At 40.1% G+C, this 27,425-nt stretch overlaps 1 protein-coding gene across 1 annotated transcript in view; it reads left to right on the top strand.

Moving 5' to 3' along the window:
- HSPBAP1 (HSPB (heat shock 27kDa) associated protein 1) overlaps window positions 1-26,357 on the top strand; it is a 58,428-nt gene extending 32,071 nt beyond the window's left edge. The window contains exons 3-8 of the mRNA XM_010834266.1: window positions 1,659-1,840; window positions 14,505-14,641; window positions 15,963-16,134; window positions 21,709-21,792; window positions 24,546-24,656; window positions 24,784-26,357. Coding sequence (XP_010832568.1) covers window positions 1,659-1,840; window positions 14,505-14,641; window positions 15,963-16,134; window positions 21,709-21,792; window positions 24,546-24,656; window positions 24,784-25,302 — 1,205 coding nt within the window. The 3' untranslated portion in view covers window positions 25,303-26,357. The remainder of the gene's footprint in view (window positions 1-1,658; window positions 1,841-14,504; window positions 14,642-15,962; window positions 16,135-21,708; window positions 21,793-24,545; window positions 24,657-24,783) is intronic.
- Window positions 26,358-27,425: the final 1,068 nt, after the last annotated feature.

Here is a 27,425-nt window from a genome sequence, read left to right as displayed (position 1 = left end):
TGGTGGGCTGCAGTCCATGGGGTTGCTAAGAGTCGGATACAACTGAGCGACTTCACTTTCACTTTTCACTTTCATGCATTGGAGAAGGAAATGGCAACCCACTCCAGTGTTCTTCCCTGGAGAATCCCAGGGACGGGGGAGCCTCGTGGGCTGCCGTCTATGGGGTCCCACAGAGTCGGACATGACTGAAATAACTTAGCATTAGCATTAGCATATCTCGTGATACTTACCATTCAGTTCAGTTCAGTTGCTCAGTCGTGTCCTACTTTTTGAGGCCCCATGGACTTGCAGTACGCCAGGCCTCCCTGTCCATCGCCAACTCTGGAGTTTACTCAAACTCATGTCCATTGAGTTGGTGATGATATCCAACCATCTCATCCTCTTTCGTCCCCTTCTCTCACCTTCAATCTTTCCCAGCATCAGGAACCTGAACACAATACTAGTTACAAATTAGGTACTTAATAAATGATTCTGAAATAAATGAGTTAATGAATAAATAAATGGACTTTAAATTACTATTACTAATTAAAACTGAGATATGTCTAGTTAAAGAAAAGATAGCTATGAGTTTAAGTTTTATTGGGGGTCTTAATTCCTTAATAGCTCAGTTGTTAAAGAATCCAGCTGCAATTCAGGAGACCCCAGTTCGGTTCCTGGGTCGGGAAGATCTCTGGAGAAGGGAAAGGCTACCCACTCCAGTATTCTGGCCTGGAGAAATTCCATGGACTGGACACAACTGAGCAACTTGCACTTTCTTTCAATGAGCTTTCTTTCTTTCTTCAGCACAGGAGAGAGCCTCTCAGGAGCTCTGAGAAAACTACTCCAAAGAGTAGGGAAGAAGCCTGTATATATATATGAATTTGGGCTAGGGAACATCTGAGTCAAGCAGACATCTTGGTAGTCACAAATAACCAATATATAAAGTTAATGATATTAGTGCTTTTCTTTAGGAAGATGCAAGAATCTGGTCATTGAAGTTCTTCCCATGATATACATCTAACTATCCAAGAGGCCTGCTCGTCCGAAGCACAGAGCACCCTGTTATGGTCTTAATTTCTTCTGTCTGAACTACAGAGTGCTTCATCCTCTTATGGTCTTGGTTTCCTCTGAGAGTACACTGTTAGTCAGTGACTGCAGTGGGTTACCACTTAATCCTTGTAGAACTGGTTGGTGAGCAGTTCTCTTTGTTTTTGTTTACAGACATTTAAAAATATAAGAATATAAGCACATACTCTACTAGCTGTCACAGCAGTGACATCAACACGTCATGTAGCCCCTCGAAAACGCCATTGTATTCTTGTGAGAGAATAAGCATGAGAAGGACAAATACTGTCGTAGTATTATTACGAAAATAGTTCAGACCTCACAGCTCCCTGAAAAGGTCTTGGAGAATTGACAAAGTATTCCTCTGGATCACTGCATCAGGCTATAGAAAGAGTAGTCTTTAAAGATTAAATTTGTGTTTTTTTACTTTTAAATTTAATCATGAATATTGTTAAGTGTTATATATGGCTCTAATTATTTAGCAAGTACATAATTAATTTCTAATTAATGTTAAATAGTAATTTCTTGGTTGAAATGATCTTCATTTGAAAAAGCAACAATATTTGGAAACTGTGTTCTGTATGCATTTAAAGTTGGGTTCTCTTCTGTTGCAGCTCCTCAGTTTGAAACCGCATGTAATTATGTAGAAGCTACACTTGAAGAGTTTCTTTCCTGGAACTCTGACCAGTCTAGTATTTCTGGAGCATTTAGAGACTATGATCATTCCAAATTCTGGGCTTATGCTGACTATAAATATTTTGTCAGTTTATTTGAAGACAAGACAGATATTTTCCAGGTAAGTCAGTATATTTCTTTTAGTCATGGTATAATTTATTCTTGAGGAAAGTTCACAAATTAGAATCTTCAAGGTACCCTTTTCCTCACTGTCTTTTTCTCTCAAAAGTCACAGTGAGTCTTGCGTATTCTGTCCACTCACCCCCAAAGACTCACTCAAAGGAAGTGTAATGTTTGGCCTACCAAGGTCAACAGCCTTCTTATTGTTTTCCTAGTTGCCAAAGTTCCTGCACAGTCTCTCCTTTGCCTTTTAAACAGCACCTGAATCAGTTTGGAGTATGTCAGAAACATAGATTGTGTATACAACTTCATTTCCTCCTGACCTTCATCTAAGTTCTTATTCTATCAGGCAGGCAGATGGAGGTGCAAAGCTGGTTACGTGAACAAGCATTCCTAGGATCCTAGAAACCCTCCTGGCTACTGCTGCCTGCTCTCATTGCTTGGGGGGTAAGGGGGTGGGGGGTGCTTAATGCAGGTTTATGGCCTGAGGCAGAAAGTGCTGGGCTCCCAGAGATTCACTGTAGAAGTCCTACAGAAGTGTGCAGGCACTTGCAGGAGTAAGAATGTGGAAATCCTTTGCTATGTGTTGACATAACCGACAGCAGTTTGCAAACTACGGTATCCTCTTTTCGAATGCTTTCTACCTCAAACTGCCAGTTCATTTTGTGGGGTGATTTTGCAAACTCCCTGCTCTAGTCTCTGTCTTAGGCACATGGGCCAGGAATGGGAGTCTTCCCAGGAAGCTGTCTGAATGACTCTGCCTTGCCCACCATCAGGTCGAGGTTCTAGAGTTCTTCATCCTGCCCTTTCGGGATGTATTTTACCATCACAGCAGGCTGTTTACACCTCCCCACCCCTACCCGCTGCTCTCGCCTGTCACCACCACACACCCTCTGGACTCTCCTCTCATACAGGCTGATAGTCCTTGGACTCTCGAGTCATTTTGCATTGAGCTTACATTTTTCTGTTTCACCTTGAGTCAAGGTTTGAATGCTGGTGTTTTCACAGTTATAATACGGCAATCAATAAAACTTTGTATCTTTCCTTTATTAACATTTTAAATGTTTTCTTATAATAAAGTATCCTTTTTGTAAAAGAAAGGAAAACGTGTCACTTGGCTCATAATTGTTAGCTGAGGATACTTTTTTTTCTCACAACCATGAATGAAATGCATTGATTTTGAAAACATTCAGTAGATGCTTTCTGAATCCAGTCTATATCAATGTACTATTTACTCATTTTTAAATGATAATTTTGAGGTAATACTTTAATAACCTTAATTGTGATTACTCTATAGAACTTTAATCGTAGACCTTTCAGAAATCATACTTAACTTTTAGAGTATTTCATTATATTTCTCATACCCTAACCCATCCTACGTATAGACTAGTATTTGTTTTTAATTTATTATTTACTTTGGGCTGTGCTGGGTCTTCGCTGCTTTGCATGGGCTTTCTCTATGTAGTGAGCATGGGCTGCTCTCAGTGTCCGGGCTTCTCATTGTGGTGGCTTCCCTTGTTGTAGCGCATCGGCTCTAGATGTGTGGGCTTCAGTCATTATAGCTCTCAGGTTCAGTAGTTGTGGCTTGCGGGCTCTAGAGCACTGACTCAGTAGTTGTGGCACACAGGCTTAGCAGCTTCAGAGCATGTGGGATCTTCCTGGATTAGTGATCAAACCCATGTCCCCTGCATTGGGAGGTGGTTCTTATCTACTATGCCACCAGGAAAGTCCTAGACTAGTATTTTATTATTCTATATTTCAGGTAAAACATAATAATAATAATATTTATCAATACTTGGTCAGTTTTCATTCCATTCCCAAAGGAGGTCAATGCCAAAGAATGTTCAAACTACCGCACAATTGCAAAGTAATCCTAGCAAAGTAATCCTCAAAATTCTCCAAGCTAGGCTTCAACAGTATGTGAACTGAGAACTTCCAGATGTTCAAGCTGGATTTAGAAAAGGCAAAGGAACCAGAGATCAAATTGCCAACATCTGTTGGATCATAGAAAAAGCAAGGGAATTCCAGAAAAACATCTGCTTCATTGACTATGCTAAAGCCTTTGACTGTGTGGATCACAGTAAACTCTGGAAAATTTTTAAAGAGATGAGAATACCAGACCACCTTACCTGCCTCCTGCAAAACCTGTATCAGGTCAAGAAGCAACGGTTAGAACTGGATATGAAACAACAAACTGGTTCAAATTTGGGAAAGGAGAATATCAAGACTCTATACCATCACCCTGCTTATTTAATGTCTATGCAGAGTACATCATATGAAATTCCAGGCTGGATGAAGCACAAGCTGGAATCAAGATTGCCAGGAGGAATGTCAATAACCTCAGATATGGCAGAAAGCAAAGAGGAACTAAAGAGTCTCTTGATGAGTGAAAAAGCTGGCTTAAAACTCAACATTCAAAAAGCTAAGATGATGGCATCTGGTCCCATCACTTTATGGCACATAGATGGGAAATAGTGGAAACAGTGACAGACTTAATTTCTTGAGCTCCAAAATCACTGCAGATGGCGGCTGCAGCCATGAGATTAAAAGATGTTTGCTCCTTGGAAGAAAAGCTATGACCAACCTAGACAGCATATTAAAAAGCAGAGACATTATTTTCCCACAAAAGTCTGTATAGTCAAACTATGGTTTTTCCAGTAGTCACATATGGCTGTGAGAGCTGGACAATAGAAAAGGCTGAGCCCTGAAGAACTGATGCTTCCGAACTGTGGTGCTGAAGAAGACTCTTGAGAGTCCCTTGGACTGCCAGGAGATCAAACCAGTCAATCCTAAAGGAAATCAACCCTGAATATTCAGTGGGAGGACTGATGCTGAAACTCCAATACTTTGGCCACTTGATGGAAAGAGCCAACTCATTAGAAAAGACCCTGATGCTAGGAAAGATTGAAGGCAGGAGGAGAAGGGGACAACAGAGCACAAGATGGTTGGATGACATCACCAACTCAGCGGACATGAGTTTGAGCAGGCTTCGGGAGATGATGAAGGACAGGGAAGCCTGGCATGCTGCATTCCATGGGGTCGCAAAGAGTCAGACACAACGGAACAACTGAGCAGCAACAGCAAAGTGCTTTACCTTTGTAGTCCTTACAATAAACCTATGATTTAATAATATCCCTGTTTTAAGAAAAATGAGGCACCAAGACGTTAAGTAAACCTTTTTTTGAAATTGTACAGCTAAGAAAAGAATAACCTAAGCAGCCTGCCCCCCAGGCTTTAACTGCTGCTCTGTATGCCTGCAGAAGGCTCGGATACCTGACTCCACAGCTAGGATGAAGGCCTTCTATCTGTGCTGAATCTTGTCTCACTCTGCCTTGGGTGAATCTCTAAACTGACCCCATCAGTTGTTCTGTCTCAGCCCAGGCATGGCAGCACTGTGCAGACATGTGTCCTTCCCTTAAGCGTGGGTATAAAAGACAGTCTTTTGGTAATGTGCTGGAATTCTATTTGAGCCCTTATACAATCTGATATTTTTAGTTGAATGAGTTTTCTGTCAGCTCACATTATGGTGATTAATTCTCTGGATTAGAACAGGCAAATCTGCTATGAACAGCCAAGTCCATTAAGATTATATCATTTTTTTATCTCAGTTTTCTGAGCACAAAGTCTTATATTTAAGATATCTAAGTTGTTTTACTTTTACCACTATAATTCAGTCACTAAATCTGACTACTTTTGTTTCAGGCTTTCTTCCATCTGTCTTAAAATGGTGGGTAAACATTAAAACTGATAAATTTTTAAATGTTTATTTAAAATAAACTCATTGTATGTGAATATAAATGACATTTTTATGAAAATAATTATATTCACCAATATTTTAATGTTAGGAGAGGAGTGGCATTGCTTTACGTTCTTGTAAGTCTCTTTAATGTCTGGCATGGCAACCAACTAGTCGGACACAACTAAGCACAAGAGTTGAATAGAGGAAAGCTGATTTTTTCTATCTGCGTCATTCAGTCTGTTGCGATTTGTTGGTTTGTTTGAAGTGTATGAAGAATATCTGGTTTCACATACATATGCAGCTGAAAAAGAGAGGAGCATTTTGGCAACCTTTCTAGATAATTGTGGATTTTTTTTTTAATACTCCACCAAATTTGAGTTGTTTCTACCTCTAACGAGTAGTCTCTTAAAGGTTCATTAGTTACAGTAATCTGAACCCATAATCAATGAACCCTTCGTAGTAAAATCCATTGGTCTATCTTTCCTGGAATGGATCTTCAGTAGTGGTGTATAGATCTTCCAAATGTTGATGCATTTTTATTTACTTCATTATTTCGAAAAGTGACATTTGTAAATAGCATCACCATTCTTATCAGAAAAGTCTTTTAAGTTTTAGGAAGCTTTCTAGCTCATGTGTTTCAAGATACAAGTTTCCAAGATCATTTTTATTCTGTTCAGAATATTTTCTAATTTCCCTTGTGATGTTTTTCTTTGACTTATGGATTACTTAGAAGTGTAATGTTTATTTTGCAAATACTTGGGGATTTCCAGCTGTCTTTCTGTTATTCATTTCTAATTTAATTCCATTGTGTTCAGAGAACATACTTTGATGATTTCAGTCCTTTTAAATTTATCGCTTTACAGCCCAGAATATAGTCAATCTTGATACATGTCCCACGTGCACTTGACAGTAATGTATATTCTGCTGTTTTTGTTTTATGAATGTCCATTAAGTTGATTGCTCATGTCTCCCGTATCTTTACTGATTACCTGATACTTGTTTTACCCATTATATAGAGATAGATATTGAAATTTCTCAACTCGAGTTGTATATTTGTTTCTTTTTCATTTTAGGTTGGTCAGTTTTTGTTTTGTGTATTTTGTAACTAGTAACAGTTTAGGTTCATACACATTTAGGATTACTGTTTCCTCTTAATGGATTGATATTTTATCAAAATGTGATGATCCTCTCTTTTCTGAGTTCTTCCTTTTTCTGATGTCTGAAATCTACTTTGTTTAGTTTGCCTTTGGATAGTGTTAATAAGAAAAAGGGGTACTTGCACTATGATTCCATTTATATAAAATTGTGCTAAGTTGCTTCAGTCATGTCTGACTCTGAGACCCTATGAACTGTAGCCCTCCAAGCTCCTCTATCATGGGATTCTCCAGCAAGATTACTAGAGTGGGTTGCCATACCCTTCTGCAGGGGATCTTCACGATCCAGGTATCGAACCCATATCTCTTAGTCGCATGCATTGGCAGTCAGGTTCTTTACAATTTATAGTGACAGAAAATAGATCTAAGAAGGAGAGGTAGAGAGAGGTTACAAAAGGTTATAGGAAAACTTTTGGACATGACCGAAATGTCTGTCACCCTGATTGTAGTGATTGTTTTTCAGGTGTATATGTAGGTGAAAATTCATAAAATTATGCACTTTAAATATACACTGTTTATTGCACCTCGATTATACTTCAGTAAGGCTGTTTTTAAAAATGCAGTGCTACTAGTACTCTTTGGTTCCACAGCCTGACAACGACACTTTGATCACCATTGTTTTTGTGCCTTCAATGCAAATGTCAACACAGTGAAATAAGAAAATACCTCACAGATCACCTGAAATGGTCTCAGGGGTCCCCAAGAGGTCTGTGATCCTATTTAAGAATCTCTACATCGTCCCTTCTGAAATTACTCTCTACTCTTCTAGTTCTGACTCCTCCTGTAATTAATTCTAAAATAGTTTCTTATGAAAATATTGAAATTATATTCACAACCATTTCATGACTTGAAATTGAAAGTGGAAGTTGCTCAGTCGTGTCTGACTCTTTGCGACCCCCATGGTCTATACAGTCCTTGAAATTCTCCAGGCCAGAATACTGGAGTGTGAAAGCCTTTCCCTTCTCCAGGGGATCTTCCCAATCCAGGGATTGAACCCAGGTCTCCCACACAGTAGCAGAAGCTGCTCTTTACCAGCTGAGCCACAATGGAAGCAGCTTTAAATTGTGTAAGGGAAATAGCATTGAAGACTCTCCCCAGTGTAACCGCAGCCTGTCTCCTCTGCATCTCCTTGCAATGCTGGACCACAAGTGTGCTCTGTCTTCTGGCCTTTGCTCATGCTCTTCTCAATTTCTGCCTGTTAGTATTTAACTTCTTAGGGCCTGGCTCAGATTCACCCTTGGCTCAGAAGTCTTCTCAGCCACTCGTACTTACATCCATCTGTCCCTTGCCTTCATCCCTGTATGTTTTATTTGGATTGTTATTTAAACAGTGCATGACATAGATTGCCTGTATCTTGTTCCCCTAACAGCATTGTAAACTCTTTGGAAACAAAATTTTTTATTCCTCCAGACTGCTAACATAGTGCTGAATATATAATGAATATTTGAATGATTACATAAGTGTGTTTTTTCCCTAGTCTTACCATTTTTTGTTTTGCTGTTTCTTTGGTCTTTAGGACCCTTCACAGAATGTTTTAACTTAAACCCCAAGTTCACCCTCATCCAGTTTTCTGTGGCTTCTAGTTAATCAATTGTAGCATTTGTCAATTTTGATAGGAAATTCTTAGCTCTCTTCAGCCTTATAACTAGCTTTATAAGTGTTTACTTATATCCTCTACTTATTCTTATTCCATGATAAATATATGATATTTATATACTGATAAATACACTGGCCAAAATGTTGATATTGTTGGAAAATATCCTATAGCCTTAAAGGTGGCCAAAAATTATGATTTTGACACTTAACTAACTCTCATTTGGCACATAAAATTGGTCTGATTTTTTTAGCTGTACATCACATCATTGACTGATCTAAGCAATGCATTTTTTGGAACATTTTATTCTCTACTTTGCAAGGAAGGGAAGGGATTTGTGACAGTAACAAAATTTCTTTGACTCATTAGGTAAGAATGGCAGATGTTACATTTTATAGCCACCTATGAGTATCATTGTAATTGAAGCTATTGTGGACTTCCTTGGTGGCTCAGTAGTAACGAATCCACTTGCCAATGCAAGGGACACAGGTTTGATCCCTGATCTGGGAAGACCCCTGGAGAAGGAAATGGCACCTGCTCCAATATTCTTGCCTGGGAAATCCCATGGACAGAGGAGCATGGCAGGCTAGAGTCCATGGGCTTACAAAAAGCCGGACACAACTTAGTGACTGAACAACAACAACAATTGAAGCTATTAAGAATCAACATATAGCAAAGCGATTTGCCCCAAGAACATTTCCCAGGTGGATTCCATTTTATGTTGTGATTCAGATTGACTGTGGAGAGTCAGGAGCCTTCTTAAGTCACCAAGACACAGAATCTCAAAATGCAACACAAGGAAGATTAGTTCTAGCCTGTCTTGGGCTTCATAACATAGTTAATGAAAGTATGTTGAAATTGAGCCAGGTGGTTTAGTCATGTTCAAAGGGGCTTGATGGTCAATGATGCTTTCTAATGAGGCAAATTGGATGTTAGAATTTGGGTATTTATCCAAGCCTGTCTATAGGTAGAGTTAACTACCTCTTTTCTGTTTATGTTATGTATGGTAATTTTTTCAAGGAAAAAAGAGCCATAAGCACTTGCTAATTTATAGTGTTCATCTAAGGGGCTTCAGACAATAAAAAGAATCTGCCTGCAATACAGGAGACCTGGGTTCGATCCCTGGGTCAGGAAGATCCCCTGGAGAAGGGAATGGCTATACCCATTCCAGTATTCTTGCCTGGGAAACCCCCCTGGACAGAGGAGCCTGGAAGGCTACAGTCCTTGGGGTCTTAAAAGAATGGGACACCACTTAGAGACTCCACAACAGCATAGTTAATAATACTGTATTGTGTAATTGAAATCTGCTAAGAAAGTAGAACTTAAATGTTTTCACCAAAAAGAAAAAAAAGCAAGTATCAGGTGAAGCCTGGCCAGTGAGATGGAGAGGGTTAAGGTGTCAGAGAGATGAGAAGGACCTGGTCATTCAGGCCCATGATAGAGGGCATTTGGATGTAATTCTAACTGCGGAGCAAAGGAGGGGACAAGACTTAATATTTTAAGATCATTCTTTTTTTTCTTAATTAATACTGCTTTTGCTGCTTTGAGGAGAAGGGGTCAGACAGACAAAGAATCAAAGTTCTTTGAGAGAGAGAGACCAAAAGAGAATAACCAGGTTGCATGTGGTAGGAACAGGGAGGGGTGTGTGTGGAAATGTCCAAAGAATTGACATCTGCATTGGGTCTCAAAAGAGAAATGTGAATTGGGGTGTGGGTAGTAAGTAGACTGGCCATGCAGAGGCAACAGCAGGAGCAAAGGCAGGGAGATGTGTGGTCCCTGATGGGAGAGCAGTAGAGAATGGTGGAGCATGGTCTCATATCCTGGAGAAGGGAATGACTGCCCACTCCAGTACTCTGGCCTGGAGAATTCCATGGACTGTATAGACTGAGCGACTTTCACGTTGCTTCCCTGGTGGCTCAGCTGGTAAAGAATCCACCTGCAATGCAGGAGAACTGGGTTTGATCCCTGGGTTGGGGAGATCCCCTGGAGAAGGGAATGGCAACCCGCTCCAGTATTCTGGCCTCATATCAGAATCTGTATCCCCTTTATGGTTCTGAAATGCAGTTTTCGGGTAATATAATTACCTCTACAAATAATTTTTTAAAACTATTAAAATACATGAGAATTTAAGAAGTGTGTGATTTAATGTGTAAATAATTCAATCATGGCTATACTAGAAGACATAATGAATTAATCAGATGTTTGAACCTACCTACAAGGAAAAGGTTCAGTTTTGAAGAATTAAGATAAAATTCCAGTGAATATTTCCAATATTTTATATTTAACATTTTGAAATGAGGCTAAATAAGTGTATTTGTATCTCTACACATACAGTCACCATGATGAGACAGTACCAGCACAGACTGATATTGGAGTATATATTTCCAACCCACATGTCATATAAGTTTCAGTGCTGTTGGTGACTTATTTTTCAAAGTGGTGAACCGCTCTGGATAAAGCTGCAGAAACACAAAAATACAATCCTTCCTCAACTTACTTAGTAATTGTGTTTCTGAAATTCAGTATGTATTAATACTATGCAGAAATCCTTTTGTTTTTGAAAGGATTATGTGAAATTAGAATTGGAACTCTAGTCTCAGATAACTGAGACAAGATCAGTTTTTCCAGTGTTATAAATGCTGTACAAAATAAAAGTTTTTTATATTGTGTTGAGCTGCATCCCTCATGCCCATTCACTGAATGCCAAGGCACCCCCATCCTGTTTATTATGACAATCAGAAATGTCTCCGCATTTTTTAACAGTATTGTTAAAAGGACAGAACTGCCCCGTAGTTTCCACATGCATAAAGTGGATATAACTACTTTCAGTTTCCTAGGATTAAATGAGATGATGCATACAAAATGTTGTGATTTGGGCCTGTCCAACCATATGGATTCAATAACCCAAAAGTGATAGCTTGTTAGCCTTTGAATATATAAATTTAGTGGTAAATAGAAGAGAATTTAGGACTGGAGATGAAAGTTTAGGAGTCGTGTATGTAGCTTGATTTAAACATTATAAAACAGCAGGCAGAAAGTTAAGATTCATTTTAAGAGGGATAAAAGTAGGGTTCCATGGCTTCCTAAAATCTACAAAGTCAAGAATAAGGAAATACGGCTAGGCAACAGTTCATAAGAAAAAGGCAAGAAATTCCCAACTCTGAAGAGCCTGAGGGGACAGTCAAAATAGGTACACTCAGTGTCGTCTATTTTTTGACAAATTTACTTTAACTTACTCTCTCTGCCACTTTGCCCCAAACCTTCCTCCCTGTGGTTTTCCCAGACAATTTGCAGCTGAATTTTAGGTAGTTTAGGTCACCCTGATGTAATCATTTCAAAATAATTTTTCCTTGTTTAGTGATACTGTGTTAGATAAGAGGTATGGGAAGCCTTGTGTTGGTTTTTTGTATGGTCACCCCCACACACACACCCGGTAGAACTTTCCCCTCATGGTTTTTTCTGAAGCAGTGCTCTAGAACAGTCTCACCTGGGCTCGGTCCACTGACCCCCTGAAAGTGAATGTGAAAGTGTGTGTGTGTGTGTATGTGCACTAATTTCTCTGAGAAAAGGGGTGTTGATATTCCTTAAATTTCCAAAGAGGTGTATCTATAAGAAGATTGAGTGACTTAAACCAGCCTCTTCTTAGGTGAGGCAGATCCCTGTTTTCTGTTTTTGTACTGCATGTCTTTCAGCTGCCTTTAAATTCCAAACTGAGGTATGATGAATTGTTCACCGAAGACCAGGTTTTTGGGACCTTCCCTAAGCTCCCTGCTTGGACCGGGTGCCCTTTTTCGGTGATCTCAGCATGCTTTCTGCTCACTTCTGTCAAAGCAGTTCTTCCAATCTATGGGACGGGTCCATTTATGGGACTATCTTCCGTTATTAGATTTAAAAGGAGGGCCTGTGTTGTATTAATTTTTTGTATTCCAGACATTCAGCATTATACTAGATATGTAGTGTGCTGTGATGTGCTTAGTTGCCCAGTCGTGTCCAACTCTTTACAACCCCATGGACTGTAGCCCTCCAGGCTCCTCTCCTGGGGGTTCTCCAGGCAGGAATACTGGAGTGGGTTGCCATGCCCTCCTCCAGGGGATCCTCCCAACCCAGGGATTGAATCCAGGTCTCCTGCATTGCAGGCGAATTCTTTACCATCTGAGCCACCAGGGAAACTCAGATGCTCAAAAATGGTCTCGACCTGAACCATTTACAATAAGCCAACATATTCTTCTTTCCCTCCCAAGCAACCAAGATTTTAAGCACTTAACCTGAGCCAGGTATTCCAATAGGCATTAGGAAAACAGTTAAGCTCCCTGCATGGAGTGTATGTGCTGTGTCCAGAGGGGACGTGACTTTTGCCAACCCCAGAGATGCTGCATGGAACCGTATGCATGTATCATAGTGCTGACTTTTCAAAAACTCTGCCTTTAATAACAGATATCAGTTATATGCACATATTCTGCTATCTTCATCACTGAAAACAAAAATGAAAATGCTTTTTCTAGTCTTCCTTAAAACCATCTATTAAAATGTCTCTCCAGAATCCTTTCTTTTCGAGTAATGTTAATGTTCTGCCTCTAAAAATAAAAAATGCAGATTGAAGAAACTGTTAAAGTAGTGTCAGTATTTAGGACAATGTTCTGCACCTAAAAGTGTTTTTTACTTTGCTTTATTCTTTAAAATTCAATAGGAAAAATTCATGATTCAGAAAATAAATAAAGCCAAACCTTTCTATCTGGTTCATTAGGGTGTCCTTTTCAGCTTGTACATATTTTAAGTTCCATGGATTTGAGTTTATGTCAAACTACATTTGTAGTTTTCCAACTTTTATTTAAAAGCAAGAACATTCTTTCTTTAAGCCTAAATAAAATCAAGCAGAGCAGTTTGTTGAAAGAAAGAGAACTAGACATAAGGAGTGCCAAGTTCAAAGTGCTGTCTCTGTTTTAAAGTTCTTTACACTTAGAGTTCATGACTAAGGAGCATAGCAATAGTGTTTCAAAATATGTGCTGTGTCTCCCCCACCTGGACACTCTGATTTAGTAGGGATGACCTAACGTTCCATAGTAAAGGCATCTATAGTTTTAAACAACTACACTAACCTAGGAGACAAACCTAGACAGCATATTAGAAAGCAAAAACATCACTTTGCTTACAAAAGTCTGTATAGTCAAAGCTGTGGTTTTTTCAGTAGTCATATACAGATGTGAGAGTTGGACCATAAAGAAGGTTGAACGCTGAAGAATTGATGCTTTCAAACTGTGGTGCTGGAGAAGACTCTTGAGGGTCCCTTGGACTGCAAGGAAATCAGATCAGTCAATCCTAAATGAAATCAACCCTGAATATTCATTGGAAGGACTGATGCTGAAGCTGAACCTCTAGTATTTTGGTCACCTGATACAAAGAGCTGACTCATTGGAAAAGACCCTGATGCTGGAAAAGATTGAATGAAGGCAGGAGGAGAAAGGAGCAACAAAGGATGAGACTTTTGGATGGTATCGTTGACTCAATGGACATGAGTTTGAGCAAACTCTTGGAGATAGTGAAGGACAGAGAAGCATGGCATGATGCAGGCCATGAGGCTGCAAAGAGTAAGACACAACTGACCAACTGAACAACAACCTAGGAGAAGCCTTCTTTCATGTGGTCTTTGAAGTGCAAAAAGTTAATGTATTACTTATACCTCAAAATATCTACACTGTTTAGAGGGAATATGCCTTTCTGGATTCATGAGTTGAGCTTCAGAGATTAAAAAAAAACCAAAACTGTTTGCATCTCAGTCACTGTTCCTACTGCCTGAGTCACTTCCACCAGATATCCTCATTACTCCGTCTAGTGTTTATTGTCTGTCTCCAGCCTCTAAAATGTAGGCTTCATTTGGGTGGGCATTTTTGTCTATTTTGTTCACTGATTGGTCACATGCTCTAGGAGAGTGCCAGGCGTGTTGTAGGCAGACATTAAATATTTGTTGAGTAACTGCTATTAGTGAGGTCATTCAGATATGTTGTTGGTTAAAAAGACTTCTTGGACTGCTCTGGAAACCTAAGCTCTTCCATCTGTAGTGCTTTCTATAAGAGAGTGGTTCCCATTGCCCCAAACCAGATGTGTAAGTGGAAATGTGTAACACTACTATACAGCAGAGTTGGTTGTTTCCTGATGGACTGTAACTTTATTTTCATAACAGGATGTGATATGGTCTGACTTTGGGTTTCCTGGAAGAAATGGACAGGAGAGTACATTGTGGATCGGCTCCCTGGGGGCCCATACACCCTGTCATCTGGACACCTATGGTTGCAACTTAGTATTCCAGGTACAAGGAAGGTAATGCATATGTGCATAGGCATGCAGGAGGGAGAGAGAGAGATAAATGTATGTGTGCGTGTGTGTGTGTTTGTGTCTTTGTGTGTTGTACAGGAAAAGCAGTGACTATTGGGTAGGCAGCAGGACTCCCTGCTCCATTCTATCAGCCTGTCTCATGACCAGGGCAAATCTCTTAATCTCTGGTTCAGTCTCCTCCTTTGTGAAATAAGGGGAGCAGTATATATGGTGGTTTCTGTGTGCTGTGCCTCTCAGCCATGATCAGGATTGTTCTTAGAAAGCTCATCCAGAACTTCCAGGCATCCACTCCCAGTTCAGCTAGGCAGTTGTCTGCTTAGCTGGCTCCTTCTTCCACTTCTTTGAAAATAAAATTAGACTGATAAGGTCTTTCCAGCTCTGACATTCTAAACGTATTCTCCAAACGAGTCCAGGGGAAGGGAGCAGCTTTATCATCTCTAAGGCAAAATAAGACTTTATACTTCCTAGTTTAAGAAGAGCAGTCAGCTATCTTGAAAGGACAAGATAGCCCTACTGTAACTGCCAGGGGTCACTGGAGGACTTAAGGACTTGTCTCAGAACTTGGTTCTTTTCTCTCTCTACTTCCCCATCTGTGGATTTCTGTATGTGTCTCTTCCCTTTTCACTTCTCCCTTCTTTGCCTCAGGTCCTCCCTCGGTTGGCTCCAAATATTGGTGTGTCTAATGTTTTGTGAGTTAAGATTTATCACTTCCATTTTCCAAAAAAAATAAATTTTAAAGTGACGAAACCATTTTACAGTTTTCTCTTTTTGCACATCCCTATATTATACTACTTTTTATTGTGTGGCATCATTTGTGCATTTCTCTTCCTTAATGAATCAATTTAACAAATGTTTAACTTAAGAAATTCACAGTCCAAACAGGGAGAAGTCTGAAAATTTAACTTGATGGACAGAACCCTGACAGGTTACTCTGGATAAGATAAGAATACAGAGATTTGAAAGAGTGGAGGTTATTCTAGGTAGCTCTAGCTATAGGAATGGAAACAGCTTATGAGGAGACTGACTTTGATTTGAGAATTATCTTACAAAGTAGATCTTGTCCCTGCACAGGGGCTACTTAGGACATCCTTAGATACCCACTAGTTGCTACCCTACCTCCACCAGGTGTCTGCAGAGGAGATTCCAGAACTGAGTGAGAGATGGGCCAGGTGACCCCTGAGGTGGCTCCTGTATTCCTCGATGGATTGAATGAAAATGGGTGAAAACCGGCACTTCGCTGCTGCCTTCTTACATCTTTTGTCTCAAGTCTACAATACTAACTTGTATCTTTTTTTTTTTCCATTAGGAAAAGATGGCATCTCTTTCCTCCTGAAGATACTCCTTTCCTTTATCCAACTAGAATCCCTTATGAAGAATCCAGTGTGTTCAGTAAAATCAATGTTGTCAATCCTGATTTAAAACGTTTTCCTCAGTTCCGGAAAGCTCGAAGACATATGGTCACTCTGAGCCCAGGACAGGTAAAGTGGGAGCTTTAAAACACTGGTGACCTGTCACTGGACACCCCAGCTATAACTTCTTTCAAGTCCTATGTCACGTGCCTCCCCACCAGTACAAATGACGACAGTGGTCCCTTCCCTGCTGCTCTGCTATTGGATGCCAGCTTCTCCAGCTGTAGGCTTCACACAGTCCCGGCTTCACAGGTCATGGAAGGGAAATGAGAGGAGGGTGCATGGCTCCTCCTGGTGGTGAAGAGGAGAATGGACTATGGACGAAGATCCAGGAGCTCAGTCATTTTTGTTTAGGTTAAGAGGAGGTGTCAAGGCATGAGTACTTGAGCACTTCTGAAACATTTATTTACAGTTAATATCTGTTCAACTACGTTAGAATCCAGGCACACAAACACAGGTTCAAGTGTATCCAGTTAGTGGGCCAACAAAGGCAGATTGAACTAAGAATGATTTAGGGATTTAAGGGGTTTTTTTATTTTATTTTTTTTAAATTTTATTTTATTTTTAAACTTTACAATATTGTATTGGTTTTGCCAAATATCAAAATGAATCTGCCACAGGTATACATGTGCTCCCCATCCTGAACCCTCGTCCCTCCTCCCTCCCCACACCATCCCTCTGGGTCGTCCCAGTGCACCAGCCCCAAGCATCCAGTATCGTGCATCGAACCTGGACTGGCGACTCGTTTCATATATGATATTATACGTATTTCAATGCCATTCTCCCATATCATCCCACCCTCTCCCTCTCCCACAGAGTCCAAAAGACTGTTCTATACATCAGTGTCTCTTTTGCTGTCTCGTACACAGGGTTATTGTTACCTTCTTTCTAAATTCCATATATATGTGTTAGTATACTGTATTGGTGTTTTTCTTTCTGGCTTACTTCACTCTGTATAATAGAAGTATAGTTGATTTACAATATTGTGTTAGTTTCAGATGTATAGCACAGTGATTCAGTTATATATTTTTTCAGATTATATTCCATTATAATTTATTACAAGATATTGAATATAGTTCTCTGTACTATACAGTAAATCCCTGTTGCCTGTATATTCTGTGTGCAGTAGTTTGTGTCTGTTAATCCCCTGCTCCTAAATTACCCCTTCCCCCATAACCAGACGTGATACCCATAAGCTTGTTTTCTGTGTCTGGGAGTCTGTTTCTGTTCTGTATATAGATTTGTTTATCATTTTGTAGAGTCCACATGTAAGTGATATCATATATTTGTTGAGAATGATTTGCTTTTAAGCAAGAATGGATGCTGCTTTTGTGACTGACTGTCTCTGAAATATCTCCAAAGGTTTGGTGCTTAGTGCTTCTACCCAGTGGGGAAAATCAGCTCTACAACACTGGCATTTACGGTCAGATATTTTATTAACATTTACCGGGTTTTCTTAGTCTCTTAAGATTTTATTCCCTTGGTTATCCCTCTTACCTGCCTGTGTTCCTTCCTTTGCCCCCTTCTCACTGGCTGTTCCTGCCTCCTTTACACTCGAGTGCTCCAGCTCACACAGTCTGACTGTTTCCTCGTCTTGTCAGCAGTCACTCCCCATTCACCTATCCCCCCAGACCCTGACAGCCACTTCTCTGTTTTCTTTCTTTATAGATTTACCTATTCTGGACGTCTCATATAAGTGCAGTTGTGCAATCTGTGGTCTTTTATGTCTGGCTCCTTTCACATAGCATAATCTCCTCAAGGTTCATCCACACTGTAGAATGTTATTGGCTCTTCATTCTTTTTTTGGATGAATATGTTCCATTACAAATAGCTGAGGGAAGAAGAGAAGCTAAAGGCAAAGGAGAAAGGAAAGCTATACCCACTTGAATGCAGAGTTCCAAACAATAGTAAGGAGAGATAAGAAAGCCTTCCTCAGTGATCAATGCAAAGTAATAGAGGAAAACAATAGAATGGGGAAGACTAGAGATCTCTTCAAGAAAATTAGAGATACCAAGGGAACATTTCATGCAAAGATGGGCACAATGAAGGACAGAAATGGTATGGACCTAACAGAAGCAGAAGATATTAAGAAGGGGTGGCAAGAATACACAGAAGAACTGTACAAAAAAGATCTTCATGACCCAGATAACGACGATGGTGTGATCATTCACCTACAGCCAGACATCCTGGAGTGCAAAGTCAAGTGGGCCTTAGGAAGCATCACTACGAACAAAGCTAGTGGAGGTGATGGAATTCTAGTTGAGCTCTTTCAAATCCTAAAAGATGATGCTGTGAAAGTGCTGCAGTCAATATGCCAACAAATTTGGAAAACTCAGCAATGGCCACAGGACTGGAAAAGGTCAGTTTTCATTCCAATCCCAAAGAAAGGCAATGCCAAAGAATGTTGAAACTACCGCACAATTGTACTCATCTCAGATGCTAGCACGGGGCTTCCCTGGTGGCTCAGAGGTTAAAGCATCTGTCTGCAATGTGGGAGACTGGGGTTCAATCCCTGGGTCAGAAAGATCCCCTGGAGAAGGAAATGGCAACCCACTCCAGTATTTTTGCCTGGAGAATCCCATGGACGGAGGAGCCTGGTAGGCTACAGTCCATGGGGTCTCAAAGAGTTGGACATGACTGAGCGACTTCACTTTCACTTCACTTTCAGATGCTAGCAAAGTAATGCTCAAATTTCTCCAAGCCAGGTTTCAGCAGTACAAACCATGAACTTCCAGATGTTCAAGCTGGATTTAGAAACGGCAGAGGAACCAGAGATCAAGTTGCCAACATCCATTGGATCATCGAAAAAGCAAGAGATCCAGAAAAACATCTACCTCTGCTTTCTTGATTACGCTAACTGGAAAGTTCTTCAAGAGAGGAGAATACCAGACCACCTTACCTGCCTCCTGAGCAATCTGTACGCAGGTCAAGAAGCAACAGTTAGAACTGGACATGAAACAACAGACTGGTTCCAAATCAGGAAAGGAGTATGTCAAGGCTGTATATTGTCACCCTGCTTATTTAACTTATATGCAGAGTGCATCATGCAAAATGCTGGGCTGGATGAAGCACAAGCTGAAATCAAACCTCAGATACGCAGATGACACCACCCTTATGGCGGAAAGTGAAGAGGCACTGAAGAGCCTCTTGATGAAAGTGAAAGAGGAGAGTGAAAAAGTTGGCTTAAAACTCAACTTTCAAAAAACTAAGATCATGGCCTCTGGTCCCATCACTTGGTGGCAAATAAATGGGGAAACAATGACAGACTTGGGCTCCAGAGTCACTGCAGATGGTGACTGCAGCCATGAAATTAAAAGACACTCTTGGAAGAAAAGCTATGACCAATCTAGACAGCATATTAAAAAGCAGAGACATTTCTTTTCCGATGAAGGTCCATGTAGTCAGAGAATGGTTTTTCCAGTAGTCATGTATGGATGTGAGAGTTGGATCATAAAGAAAGCTGAGCACCAAAGAATTGATGCTTTTGAACTGTGGTGTTGGAGAAGACTCTTGAGAGTCCCTTGGACTGCAAGGAGATCCAACCAGTCAATCCTAAAGGAAATCAGTCCTGAATAGTCATTGGAAGGACTGATGCTGAAGCTGAAACTCCAATACTTTGGCCACCTGATGTGAATAACTGACTCATTTGAAAAGACCCTGATGCTGGGAAAGATTGAAGGCAGGAGGAGAAGGGGACAATAAAGGATGAGATGGTTGGATGGCATCACCGACTCAATGGAGATGAGTTTGAGCAAGCTCCAGGAGTTTGTGATGGACGGGGAAGCCTGGCGTGCTGCAGTCCATGGGGTCGCAAACAGTCGGACACGACTAAGCAACTGAACTGCCTGTTGTTCCATTATGTGAATGTACATTTTATTTATCCATTAAACACCTGATGGGTATTTGGGTTATTTCCACTTTTTTGGTTATTATGATAATACTGTTATAAATATTTGTGTACAAGGTTTTGTAAGAACATATATTTTCAGTTCTCTTGAGTATGTATGTAGGAGTGGAATTGCTGGGTCATATGTTAATTTTGTGTTTTAACTTTTGGGGGAATTGCCAAACTGTTTTCCATAGCAGCTGCACCATTTTACATTCCCACCAGCAATCTATGTGGGTTCTAATTGCTTTACATCCTCTCCAACACTTGTTATCTTCCTTTATTATTATTACTATTATTATATTACTACAACTGTAGCCATTTTAGTGGGTGTGAAGTGGCTGCTAATTCTTTTTTTTTCTTTTATAGCCAAATTCAATGAGTATTTCTGTCCATTGTATCAGTTTTTCACATCATTCTCTTTCCTGAATCCACCATAAACTGGCCCCCCTCCTACCTCTGTACTGAAAGTAAACTCTGTGATAGGAGATTCGAGGCCTCCTAATGACTAAAGCCAGTGGCTGTAGTGGCCATTTTCAGTGCCTGATTCTCCTGAAAGGAGTGCTCTTCCCATCTCCACCTTGTCTGTAGCAAGTGCTACCATTTTCTAAATCCAAACCCAAAAGTTTCTACTCTACTTGGCCTTTCACAGACTCTTGTAGTGAGTCTGGACAAATACAGTCCTTCTTGGCTCTGCCCATTGCTTTCGTTTGCTATTCCTTCCTATTTAAATCTAAACATTTACTAAGTGGACCATTGCAGGACTCTCTTGTCCTTCCCGACTTTCCCATAATGTCACTATTTTAACCGTCCACTTACTCAGAACTCAGGAACTTGTAATGCCTACAGGATATAAAATCCACATTCTTTATTCTGAATTCAGGGCCCTCCACTGGCCCTAACCTGATTCTCCTACTTTATTCCCCAGTATTCCTTCTGCAGTGGTAAAACCGGCTTGCTTGCTGTCCCTCGACAGTCCCGCCTCCCTTGCCCATTTCCCCCTCCTGGCACGTCCTCGTTCTCTCCCAGTCGTGGTTCAGATCACACTTCCTTCATCCAGGTTGCCCCTGACCTCCCTAGTTTGTGCCTGCTTCTCTCACCTCTGAAATTCTCTACCACCAGTGTCCACTCCTCTGATTTACCCTTGTATAATGCCACTGTTCTATATATTATTTTTTCATTGGCTAGATTTTATACTGTGAGAAGTCAGAAACTATGTCCTGTATTTTTATGTATGCCCTTTCTCAGAACTCATACAATTCTTATGTGATGGAAAGGAGGAAGAGTTACTCAGAATCCTTTACCAAGATTCGGATGCAGACAAAGACGGTCCAGCATAAAGGAGAGTAGAGACTGGAGAAGCTGGTAATATCCTTTGTGAAAAAGTGAAAGTGTTAGTCGCTCAGTCACGTCCAACTCCTTGTGACCTCATGGACTTGTAGCCCGCCAGGCTCTTCTGTCCGTGGAATTCTCCAGGCAAGAATACTGGAGTGGGTTGCCATTCTCTTCTCCAGGGGATCTTCCCATCTGAGCCACCAGGGAAGCCAATATCCTTTATAGAACATGCAAACTTGTTAATTTTTTTTTAAAGGAATAAAAGGATTATGGGAGCTTTTTCTTACTTTTCCCTTTCCTATTACAATATTGCTCTAAATTCATTTGAATTTTTTTTCCTAGCAGCTTCAATTTAGATCTGATTCTGACATAAAAGTAAAATGTCTTGGTTTTGTGCTAACCATTTTTTGTTTGGTTTTCAGGTTCTGTTTGTTCCCAGACACTGGTGGCATTATGTGGAATCCATTGATCCTGTCACTGTCAGTATAAACTCGTGGATTGAGCTGGTATTTTCCTTTTCTAACAAATGTCATCTCCTTGCTTTTAAGATACACAGTGCCTGTCTTTATAACTTGATGATTAATTTTAACCAACACTCCCGTGCTACCTTGTTTGCTGTGCTATGGGTTATGGATTCTGTGCTCTGTTGGTGGGTGGTGAGGTTGGAAATAGGGTTTTTGTGACACGCTGTCCTCTTTCTTCTCGGGGCACAGTGCGCCCTGAGGTTGGTGTGCCGGGCCTGCTCCCTTGACTGTTAGGAGAACTGTGTTGGGCCTGGCTGAACCTGCCACACACGTCCCATGGTGCTAGTCCCATCCCACACCATCTGGGCTGGAAATATCTGCTTCTTGGCTCAGCGTCCTCATTACTAATTGCACAATTCACAGTCCTGAGTTACACATCTTTTCAGAGCAGTCTTTCAGTGCTGGGTTTTATCATTTTATTTCTGCCAAAGGCTTTTTCCCTCCAATATGCTGTGCTTAATCCTGGTTGCCTGTTCCACTTGACAATTAGAATGGCTACCATTATGGTTCAAGTCTGTCTCTCCCACCTGAAGCATTGTTGCATCTGCACATGCTTTAACCAGAGACTTTGATCGCAGCCATGGCTGGCGTCTTTCATTTAGCATAATGTTTTTAAGAATTATCCGTGGAGTAGTGTGTATTAGTACTTCATTCCTTTTTTTATATAGCTAAAAAGTATTGTTTAGACATACATACCACATTTTGTTTATCCACTAATCAGTGATGGACCTTTGGATTGTGTCTACTTTTGGCTCTTATGAATAACGCTACTGCTGTCATTTACGTACGTGGTTTTGTGTGGATGTATGTTTCCATTTCTTTCGGTATATACCTGGGTGTGGAGTTGCTGGATCATATGGACATCAGCCAGGCAGGCCAGCAGGCTGGAAATTCAGATGAGTTCAAGTTGCAGTCTAGAGTCCAGAATCTGTAAGACAGGCTGGCAGGCTGTATGTAAACTGGCTTAGGATTTCTGTTGCAGTCTTGAGGCAGAATTTTTTCTTCTCCAAGAAACCTTAAATTTTGCTCTTAAAGCCTTCAACTGATCAGATGAGGTCCACCTGCATTATTGAGGATAATCTGCTTTTATTTAAAGTCAGCTGATTATAAATGTTAATCACATCTATGAAATATCTTCACAGTGACATCTAGAATAGTGTTTGACTAGACAATTGGTCACCATAGCCTACCCAAGTTGACTCATAAAATTAACCATCTGGTAACTCTAGATTTAATTTTCTGAGGAATTGCCAGAAATTGCTATTTTCCAAGCAGTGCACCATTTACATTCCCCCAACAAAGTATGAAGATTCTGATTTCTCCACATCCTTATGAACATTTGTTATCTGTATTTTTTATTATAGCCATTCTAGGAGAAGTGGTATCTCATCTTGAGGATTTGCTTTTTTTTTTAATTTAATATTATGTTTCTAATATTCATCTGTGTTTCTAATATTCATCTCTGTTGTCACATGTAGCTGGTCATTCATTTTCACTGTGGTATAATAATATCCTCTAGTGTTAATGTACCACAGTTTATTGATTCATTTTTCTGTTGATGTCTAATTAGGTTGCTTTTAGGTTTTTTTGCTTTTATAAATAGAATATTCTTGTATACATGTGCAAGAGTTTCTCCAGAGAATGTGTATATATCTAGAAGTGGAATTGCCATCTGTAGGGTATACAGTACTCAAGTTTGTAATATAATGCCTGCATATTTTCCAAATGTCTGTCAGCATACATTCCCGCCATCGATGTATAAGATTCCTGTCAATTATTTGACATTTCTCCATCATTTGGAATTATCAGACCCTCTTTTGCCAGTCTCATGGGTTTCTTGATTTGCATTTCCCTGATTATTAATGAGGCTAAGCTTATTTTCATGTGTTTATTACTCATATAATTGTTCTTTTTTTGACATGTTTGTCTTCGTGGCTTTTGCCCATTAAAAAAAAAAATGGGTCATTTGTCTTACTGATGTGTGCAGATTCTTTATATATTTTGCAATCAGTTATATATGTTACAGACATCTGGCTTCTTTATTTCCTTATGGTGTCTTTTGATGAACAAAAGTTACTAATTTTAATGTAGTTTATCATGATTGCCATAGTTTATACTTATTGTATCTTAAGATACAATAGATAGATAGATATTTAGCCTTCTCACTCTTGTGGCCAAGAATGTTGTTGTTGTTCAGTCACCAAGTCGTGTCCGACTCTTCACAACCCCATGGACTATAGCACACCAAGCTTCCCTGTCCCTCACCATCTCCTGGAGATTGCCCAGTTTTATGTCCATTGCATCAGTGATGCCATCCAACCAAGAATGTTTATTAAAATTTTTTTCCCATTCCTCAAAAAATTAGCTTGTCAAAATAATCCTCTATTGGGATTATTCATTTTCATGTGATACTTTTTAAAAGAAACTTTAAACATGTCAGAGACTGGAAAATGCTGAAGAAAATATCACAGGTGATTCATACTTAAGGCCTATTTCTTACAGAAAGGACCCATACTTAAATTTAGTTGGCGAAATATTCTGCAACTCTTTCTAGGTGGCAGAAGATAGTTAACACGTAAAAATCGTGGTCTGCCAACAGCATATTCATTCCTTCAGTAACAAAGCTTATGTTGATGAAAGAACAAAACACGCAGTTAAGAGACTCTCCTCTCTTTTAAGCAGTGAGACCCAGAGACAAATGAAACACTGTGTCTTCTTTTTTAACCTTGACTTAGGAAGAGGACCACCAAACCCGGGTAGAAGAGGCAATCACCCGCATACTTGTGTGTGCCCTGAAAACTGCAGAGAATCCACACAATACCAGAGCTTGGTTAAACCCAACTGAGGTAGGTCTCTTCCACTTTTCATCATGGCAGTTACTATCCTGTGATAAACCAACTCTGACAAGAACGCTTGTTTTCCAATTTATGTAAGTATGTATAACCATTTTAAGGAGTTTTTCTTTTTCCCTAGCTTGAGGAAACATCCCATGAAATCAATTGTCACTACTTAAATGGGGCCATCTCTGCTTTTTTTAATCATTATGGAACATCTGAAGTAGTAGAAACCCAAGCACGGAGAACCAACAGAGAGTACACGATAAAGGAGGAGTTAAACATGCACAGCCACGTGGGGGTAGAACAAGCTGGTGGCCACAACTTAAGCTCAGAAACAGTGAAACAGGAGGCAGCAAGTCCTTTTGGCCTTGATCTGGTACCTGTCACACCAAGTTCCGAAGAACCATCCTCAGAAAGAGGAGGCATATTTGAAAACGATGGTGAAGACTTTGTCAGCAAAAATGGAAAATCCTTTGGAAAGAGGCAGCGAATGATGAGTGAGAGTGAGAATGCAGTTGTGGAACAGATTGCTTCAGATAGGACTGTGGCCGTTTCCCAAACATTCGTTTCTACAGATGACTTGCTGGACTGCTTGGTGAATCCACAGGTAACCAGGATAGTGGCACAACTTCTGATTCAAGGAAGAAGTACGTGATTCTAATAGAAAATGATTTTCTAAATACTGTTTTAAGAATATCTTTAAAATAATGTAGTTTTTAAATAAAAGATGAACCAGCAAAAGTTCAGTTTGCACATGCTTAAAATGTACTGTTCTCACCTAATTAAATTTTAGTCTTTTGCCACCTTCTGGCATACACATTGCTCTTTGGACAGCCTGGCTTTTTGTTATTTGTATGCCTCTTTCCTCAGTGCCTTTGCCTTGCCTCTCCCATCTCATACCTTCAGCCTGTCTCAAACACAAGCTCCTGGTGTTCTCAACAGGAAGTGGTCTCTGCATCAGCCTCAAGCAGGGGTCAGCCTGCTGCTTGTTTTTGTAAATAAAGTATTGAAACACGGCCAAACCATTCATTTACATATTGTCTGTGGTGGCTTTAGGGTTACAGTCACAGAGCTGAGTCGTGACAAAGGCAGTATGACTTACAAAGCTGGAAATATTCACTGGAACTCCTTATAGAAAAAGTTTGCTAACTTTTTAATGGATCAAAGGCATCCATTGGGTGAATTCTATCTTTTGTTATTTTTGGCAGGGGGAGGGATTGCAGTTGCTCATTTCAATAGGTATTTTGGACTCTATGTAGTAAGGTGATGTGGGACAATTTGTGATTGTACTAGGTTGCCAACCTCTTAATTCAAATGCAGGGTGAATTCTCACCTTGATCTGAAGTGACCACACTTCTCACGTGTGTAGGATTCTCACTGGTTAACCCCTGTGCTCCAGAGTAGAGTACCCATCAGGAGAAAAGTAGGTGGGGCCTCTTTGTGGAAGGAGCTGGGACAACTAAGGACAACAGCCCTGCAATAAAAATGACCAAATGCTGCTGACTCCTGAAGCTAACAGAAAGCTTGTTTCGTCAACTTAATCCCACTCTCATTACATTTGCAAGATGTGGGGATAATTACTATCGTTACTGTTCAAGTACGAATTTAAAAACCAGATTGATCTCAGTAACCATTCATAAAAAACACATAGAAAAGATATACAAAGTCACCTTTTAAGAAGATTGACTATTGGTCTCATCCTTCTCACTTTTCAAACTGAGGGTATCAATAAATCCCAAGAGAGTGCTGGCTTTCTGGGAGAAAGGAGGAAGGGAGGTGAGCATGCCCAAGAAAAGAATGGTCTGAAAAAAGATCCTTCTGTAGGGTCTTTGGCCCATTTTTCTTATGTACATGTTTCAATGCTATTCTCTCAAATCATCCCACCCTCACCTTCTCCCACAGAGTCCAAAAGACTGTTCTATACATCTGTGTCTCTTTTCCTGTCTTTCATATAGGGTCATCATTATCATCTTTCTAAATTCCATATATATGCGTTAGTATACTGTATTGGTGTTTTTCTTTCTGACTTACTTCACTCTGTATAATAGGCTCCAGTTTCATCCACCTCATCTCTTTAATGGCTGAGTAATATTCCATTGTGTATACGTACCACAGCTTTCTTATACATTTGTCTGCTGATGGACATCTAGGTTGCTTCCATATCCTGGCTATTATAAATAGTGCTGCGATGAACATTGGGGTACACGTGTCTCTTTTCCGTTTTGGTTTCCTCAGTGTGTATGCTCAGCAGTGGGATTGCTGGGTCATATGGCAGTTCTATTTCCAGTTTTTTAAGGAATCTCCACACTGTTCTCCACAGTGGCTGTACTAGTTTGCATTCCCACCAACAGTGTAAGAGGGTTCCCTTTTCTCCACACCCTCTCCAGCATTTATTGCTTGTAGACTTTTGGATAGCAGCCATTCTAACTGGCGTGAAATGGTACCTCATTGTGGTTTTGATTTGCATTTCTCTGATAATGAGTGATGTTGAGCATCTTTTCATTTGTTTGTTAGCCATCTGTATGTCTTCTTTGGAGAAATGTCTGTTTAGTTCTTTGGCCCATTTTTTGATTGGGTTATTTTTCTGGAATTGAGCTGCAGGAGTTGCTTGTATATTTTTGAGATTAATTCTTTGTCAGTTGCTTCATTTGCTATTATTTTCTCCCATTCTGAAGGCTGTCTTTTCACCTTGCTTATAGTTTTTTTCATTGTGCAAAAGCTTTTAAGTTTAATTAGGTCCAATTTGTTTAATTTTGCTTTTATTTCCATTACTCTGGG

The sequence above is a fragment of the Bison bison genome, unplaced genomic scaffold (genome assembly GCF_000754665.1).
Source record: "Bison bison bison isolate TAMUID 2011002044 unplaced genomic scaffold, Bison_UMD1.0 scf7180017864032, whole genome shotgun sequence".
In the NCBI taxonomy this organism is placed as follows: domain Eukaryota; kingdom Metazoa; phylum Chordata; class Mammalia; order Artiodactyla; family Bovidae; genus Bison; species Bison bison.
The sequence above is the reverse complement of the archived record's forward strand: the minus strand, read 5'-3'. Positions and strand labels throughout refer to the sequence as shown.